This window comes from Quercus suber, unplaced genomic scaffold, assembly GCF_002906115.3.
Source record: "Quercus suber isolate HL8 unplaced genomic scaffold, Cork oak 2.0 scaffold_334, whole genome shotgun sequence".
Taxonomy (NCBI): Eukaryota; Viridiplantae; Streptophyta; class Magnoliopsida; order Fagales; family Fagaceae; genus Quercus; species Quercus suber.
The window spans coordinates 513,147-520,599 of NW_027069787.1; the positions used below are offsets into that span (position 1 = coordinate 513,147).

The 7,453-nt window shown below is 38.8% G+C and overlaps 1 protein-coding gene across 1 annotated transcript; it reads right to left on the reverse strand.

The window, feature by feature from the left end:
* Positions 1-6,257: 6,257 nt before the first annotated feature.
* LOC136061613 (uncharacterized mitochondrial protein AtMg00310-like) lies at positions 6,258-6,884 on the reverse strand. The gene has a single exon (XM_065759602.1). It carries the CDS (start codon positions 6,882-6,884, stop codon positions 6,258-6,260), a length of 627 nt encoding a protein of 208 aa, XP_065615674.1.
* Positions 6,885-7,453: the final 569 nt, after the last annotated feature.

The window sequence follows — 7,453 nt, forward strand, 5'->3', positions numbered from 1 at the left end:
CAACATAATCTTTTTATACAACGAAGAATTATTATGCAATGAATATTTTATCAACATTTTTTTAATAGCTTATTCCTTTATGTTTTTTATAATAATTTTTTTGTTAAATTTTCTATATGGCAAATAACAAATTTTGTATTGAAATAGTTTTAATATAAAGATTGATGCTTTCTAGTAGACATATATAATTAAAAAAAAAAATTACTAATAAAATTAAAATAGTCCACAATATAAAATTTTAATATAAATATAATAAATTTTAATTTAAATTGTAGAAGAATATAATTTTAGCAAATGCATTATTTCAACTTCACTGAACAATAGAATCACAAAAAACCATAACCTATCAAGAAAAAATGATTTGAATGTTGGGCTTTGTGGAGCCTAGTTTATTTTTGGCCCGTTTTGTAGCCCCATTCTAACCCTGTAAGCAGGATATAAAAGCCGCTTTTATAAATAGGGTTTGTGACTACTGTTGTTGTGTTTTTAGAGAGAGAGAAAAACACTATAGCCGCACTTTGTATTTTTCCCTGATAATAGTGAAATTCCTGCAATTCCGTGAACGTAGGCAAATTGCCAAACCACGTAAATACTGTCTTATGCGTGTGATTATTTTTCTTTGACGTGTGTTTTCTCTATTTATTTTTGTTTCTCACAGGTTGGAATTTTGATTAAATTCCCAACAACTGGTATCAGAGCCTAGGGTTAGGTTTGAGTGAGAGCAATGGCAGAGGAAGCAGGAAAGGTGTCTAGAATAGAAAAGTTCGATGGCACAGACTTTGGATTTTGGAGGATGAAAATCGAGGATTACCTTTATGGGAGGAAGCTGCATCTGCCGCTTCTAGGGGAAAAACCTGAGGCTATGAAGGCTGATGAATGAACTCTTCTTGACAGACAGGTACTGGGAGTTATCAGGTTAACTCTGTCTAGGTCTGTTGCACACAATGTTGTAAAGGAGAAGACCACAGCAGATCTGATGAAGGCTTTGTCTGGTATGTATGAAAAGCCATCAGCAAATAACAAGGTGCATTTAATGAAGAAACTGTTTAATCTGAAGATGACAGAGAACGCATCAGTAGCACAACATCTGAACGAATTTAACACTATCACAAATCAATTGTCATCTGTAGAAATTGATTTTGATGATGAGATTCGTGCTATAATCGTCTTGGCTTCTTTGCCAAACAGTTGGGAGGCAATGAGGATGGCAGTAAGTAATTCTACAGGAAAGGAAAAGCTCAAGTACAATGATATTCGAGATTTAATTCTAGCTGAGGAGATTCGCAGAAGAGATGCAGGTGAAATCTCAGGATCTGGTTCTGCCCTAAACCTTGAGACAAGAGGCCGAGGTAATAACAAAAATTCAAATCGGGATAGATCAAAATCCAGAAATTCTAATCGGAACAGAAATAAATCTAGATCAGGCCAACAAGTACAATGCTGGAATTGTGGAAAAACAGGTCACTTTAGGAACCAATGCAAAAATCCTAAAAAGAAGAATGAAGATGATTCTGCTAATGCTATAACAAAAGATGTACAGGATGCATTACTTCTTGCAGTAGACAGTCCACTTGATGATTGGGTTTTGGACTCAGGAGCTTCGTTTCATACCACTCCACACCGAGAAATCATACAGAATTATGTTGTAGATGATTTTGGTATGTATTTGGCTAATGGTTCAGCCTTGGATGTTGTAGGTATGGGAGATGTCCGGATATTGTTGCCCAATGGGTCTGTTTGGTTACTGGAGAAGGTTCGACATATTCCTGACCTGAGGAGAAATCTGATTTCTGTTGGACAACTTGATGATGAAGGGCATGCAATATTATTTGTTGGTGGCACTTGGAAGGTTACAAAGGGAGCTAGAGTATTGGCTCGTGAAAAGAAGACTGGTACTCTATATATGACCTCAAGTCCAAGAGACACAATTGCAATTACTGATGCAAGTACTGATACAAGCCTATGGCACCGCAGACTTGGTCACATGAGTGAGAAAGGGATGAAGATGTTGCTATCAAAAGGAAAATTACCAGAATTGAAGTCCATTGATTTTGACATGTGTGAAAGCTGCATATTAGGAAAGCAGAAAAAGGTGAGCTTCTTGAAAACTGGCAGGACACCGAAGGCTGAAAAATTGGAGTTAATGCACATTGATTTGTGGGGGCCTTCTCTGGTTGCATCCCTTGGAGGTTCAAGGTACTACATCACTTTCATTGAAGACTCAAGCAGAAAGGTATGAGTTTATTTTCTGAAAAATAAATATGATGTATTTGAAACTTTTAAGAAGTGGAAGGCCATGGTTGAGACAGAAACAGGTTTGAAAGTAAAATATTTGAGGTCAGATAATGAAGGAGAATACATAGATAGAGGGTTCAATGAGTATTATGCTGCACAGGGAATTAGGATGGAAAAGACCATTCCTAGGACACCACAGCAGAATGGTGTGGCTGAGCGCATAAACAGAACTCTTAATGAGCGTGCTAAGAGTATGAAGTTGCATGCTGGACTACCAAAAAACTTTCTGGGCTGATGCTGTTAGCACTGCAGCTTACCTGATAAACCAAGAGCCATCAGTTCCCATGGAGTTCAAACTTCCTGAGGAGGTTTGGAGCGGTAAAAAGGCAAAGTTTTCCCATTTAAAAGTTTTTGATTGTGTATCTTATGTTCATATTGATTCTGATGCTCGTAGTAAACTTGATGCTAAGTCTAAAATATGTTTTTTCATTGGCTATGGTGATAAGAAATTTGGCCATAGGTTTTGGGATGAACAAAATAGGAAAATCATTAGAAGTAGAAATGTGATATTTGATGAACAGGTTATGTACAAGGACAGGTCAACTGTAGTGTCAAATGTTACAGAGATAGATCAAAAGAAATCTGAGTTTGTCAACTTAGATGGATTGACTGAAAGTACTGTCCAAAAATGGGGTGAAGAAGATAAGGAGAATGTAGATTCACAGATAGATCAGAGTACACCTGTAGCTGAAGTCCGCAGATCTTCCAAGAACATTAGACCTCCACAGCGTTATTCACCTGCTTTAAATTATCTCCTGTTGACTGATGGTGGTGAGCCAGAGTGTTATAATGAAGCCTTGCAAGATGAAAATTCAAGCAAGTGGGAGTTAGCCATGAAAGATGAGATGAATTCCTTGTTGGGGAATCAGACATGAGAACTGACTGAATTGCCAGTAGGAAAGAAGGCTTTGCACAACAAGTGGGTATACAGAATAAAGAATGAGCATGATGGTAGCAAACGTTATTAGGCCAGATTAGTTGTTAAAGGGTTCCAGTAGAAGGAAGGCATTGACTACACAAAGATATTTTCTCCAGTTGTGAAGATGTCAACAATTAGACTGGTGCTGGAAATGGTGGCTGCAGAAAACTTACATCTTGAGCAGTTAGATGTGAAGACGACATTCCTTCATGGTGATTTGGAGGAAGACCTTTATATGATTCAGCCAGAAGGGTTTATTGTTCAAGGACAAGAGAATCTAGTCTGCAAACTGAGAAAGAGCTTGTATGCCCTAAAACAAGCTCCTAGACAATGGTACAAGAAATTTGGCAATTTTATGCATAAAATTGGGTTCAAGAGATGTGAAACTGATCATTATTGCTATGTTAAATTCTTTGACAATTCTTATATCATTTTACTATTGTATGTGAATGATATACTCATTGCAGGGTCTAGCATTGAGGAGATTAATAATTTGAAAAAGCAATTGTCAAAACAGTTTGCAATGAAGGATTTGGGAGCTGCAAAACAAATCCTTGGTATGAGAATCATTAGAGACAAGGCTAATGGTACATTGAAACTTTCACAGTCAGAGTATGTAAAGAAAGTTCTCAGCAGGTTCAACATGAATGAATCTAAACCAGTGAGCACACCTTTGGGTAGTCATTTCAAACTGAGCAAAGAACAATCACCAAAGACAGAAGAAGAAAGGGACCATATGAGCAAGGTGCCCTATACCTCAGCTATTGGCAGCTTGATGTATGTTATGGTGTGTACAAGGCCAGACATTACACATGCAGTGGGAGTTGTGAGCAGATTCATGAGTAGGCCTGGAAAGCAGCATTGGGAGGCAGTCAAGTGGATTCTGAGATATCTGAAGGGTTCATCAGATACATGTCTTTGCTTCACAGGTGCAAGTTTGAAGCTGCAAGGTTATATAGATGCTGATTTTGCTGGTGATGTTGATAGTAGAAAGAGTACTACTGGGTTTGTATTTACTCTAGGTGGTACAGCTATATCATGGACTTCAAATTTGCAAAAGATTGTTACTTTGTTTACTACAGAAGCTGAGTATGTTGCAGCAACTGAAGCTGGAAAGGAGATGATTTGGCTACATGGTTTCTTAGATGAATTGGGCAAGAAGCAGGAGATGGGCATTTTACACAGTGACAGTCAGAGTGCAATCTTTCTTGCCAAAAATTCAGCTTTTCATTCAAAGTCGAAACATATACAGACAAAATACCACTTTATCCGGTACCTTGTTGAAGATAAGTTGGTAACACTTAAGAAGATATGTGGATCTAAGAACCCAACAGACATGTTGACTAAGGGTATCACTATTGAGAAGTTGAAGCTATGTGCAGCTTCAATTGGTCTTCTAGCTTAAAGACAGGAGAATGAGTTGCACGGATGAGGGATTGCTTTTGGAGGATAGCGACTGATATTGATGATTGAACTAGTCTCCAAGTGGGAGATTTGTTGGGCTTTGTGGAGCCTAGTTTATTTTTGGCCAGTTTTGTAACCCATTATAACCCTGTAAGCAGGATATAAAAGCCGCTTTTATAATTAGGGTTTGTGACTACTGTTGTTGTATTTTTAGAGAGAGAGAAAAACACTATAGCCGCACTTTGTATTTTTTCCTGATAATAGTGAAATCCCTGCAACTCCGTGGACGTAGGCAAATTGCCGAACCATGTAAATACTGTCTTGTGCGTGTGATTATTTTTCTTTGACGTGTGTTTTCTCTATTTATTTTTGTTTCTCACAGGTTGAAATTTTGATTAAATTCCCAACATTGAACATATAACTCGAAGAGTAAATACAAAGCAATCCAATCTTAATTTTATATGAAGGGTCAAAGATTATAATTTCATATTCTATTTTGATTTCCGTGTTGAGAGAGACATTGTTTGGTATATGTGGCCAAGTGGGAGATTTTGGGATCTATTGTAAGGGATTATTGACTTATAATTTTAGGGAATTTCCTAAGGGGACCCTAGGTAATGACCTAATTACAGATTGGCCTTGATTGAAGGAAAAACATACAAACAGTAAATGGTAGATAAAAAGAATGCGAGAAAGATGGAGATCGGAGATGACTATTTGGATTGCAATTGGTTTTTTCATAATGGGATATTCTAAGTGTAATGATCTATATCATTTTTTTTTTTTTGAAATGGAAACGATAGAATTTTTATTGAATATACTTAACAATAAGACAAAGAAATAGGGAACTGGATCCAAACGTCCAGTCAACAACATGCAAACCCAGTCTTTTAAGCCGCCCATAGGGCTTAGCTAGGAATTCAAGGTAATAAAACAAAAGAAATAAAATACTAAAAAAAAAATCAATCCTTGCTCTGAGCTTCCATCAATCTCTGGTATTCTGATAGCAAGGTTAAAGCACCTCCAGCAATAACTTTCGGTTGCAGCTACACCTTTTCAAAGTAGTATTTGTTGCAACTTGTGCGTGTTCCAAAGGGCCCATGCAGTGATAGCCCAGACCTGAACATCTCCACGTTTTAGCCTGTCCTGAAGTCCTTTGAGCAGCAAGAAAATATCAGTAGCCTCGTCAGGACATTTTTGCAGACTACCCCTTACTAAAGCCCATGTATTACGGGCAAAGGGGTATTCCCAAAGCACGTGGCCAACTATTTCTGGCTGTTGTTTACAAAACTCACACCGCGGGTCCACTGCAATTTTCCTTCTTTGCAAATTGGCTCTGGTCGGTGGAATGTTTAAACACGCACACCACACAAAGTTCCTCACTTTCGGAGGTACATTCATAGACCAAAGGAGCTTCCAGACTTTTTCATTTCTCCGAGAATGAGAGCTCTCTCCACTTTGCTATTGGGCTACCCTTAGAGCCACCAGGTACGCAGACTTGACCGAGAAACTCTGCCCCTTATTCTCCTTCCAAATTACTGTCTTCGTCCTCCGTCCTTGTGAGTGGTATCGCCAAAATTTCTTGATGAGTTTCCACACCAAACAGAGCAGTTACTTTTCCTTGGTCCCACTGCCTCATTTACTGATTAATGAGCTTGTGTACATGCATATCTTCAGGTATATCTCCATTCAGCCTCAGGGGGTGAGTAAGCCATGCATGGGATGTCACTTTTATGGTTTTTCCATCTCCAACCTGCCACCTTGACCCAGCCAATACAATCTCCCTTGCAGACAACAGGCTGCACCAAACGTAAGATGGATTGTGTCCCATCTCAGCCTCTAAGAACGTTGTGGTTGAGAAATATCTAGCCTTGTAGATACAGTAGAACAAAGAGTCCTTTTTCTGAACCAACTGCCATGCTTGTTTGGCGAGTAAGGCTAAGTTAAAGGCATGTAAATCACGAAACCCCATGCCTCCCACCTTCTTCGGATTACACAGCCTTCTCCATCTCATCCAATGCACTTTCTTTTCATCTCGTAGTTGCCCCCACCAATACCATCCCAGTACAGTGTTGATGTCTTCACAAATTTGCTTTGGTATGTTAAAAATACTCATCATATAGGTTGGTACCGCTTGGGCAACCGTTTTAATGAGTATTTCTCTTACTGCCTTTGAGATGAACCTCTCCTTCCACTCGGTTAATTTCTTTGCAATTTTCTCCCTCACTCCTTTGAAAGTGCTAGTCTTAGACTTTCCAACAATCATGGGCAACCCAAGATACTGCTCACAGTCTTGGAATACTTATGCTCTCGACATGCTTTGTATGGTCTGTTTGATGGTGACCCTCATGTTTTTGCTTAAAAAAAGGGCCGTCTTTCCTATGTTTATGGCCTGTCCGAATGCAACTTCATAATTGTGAAGAAGGTTTAGCAGATTCTGGCATTCCTCAACCTTTGCTTGGCAGAACAGTAGGCAATCATCAGCGAAAAGGAGATGAGAAACCCAGATACCCCCCCTGCATGATAAAATGCCTTGTATCTGTCTCTGTTCCTCAGCTTTCCTCAACATGGCTGAAAGACCTTCGACACACAAAAGGAATAAGTATAGGGACAATAAGTCTCCTTGCTTGATCCCTCTTGTGGGCTTTATAAGGCCCTTGAGTTCACCATTTATGAGGACTGAGTATGAAGCTGAATGAACTGTCTCCATTGTAAGTGCCAACCATCTCTCATCAAAACCCAATCGAGTCATCATCTTCCTTAAAAACTGCCACTTTACACGATCATATGCTTTGCTAATATCCAATTTTACTGCCAGCTGACTGTCCTTATCCC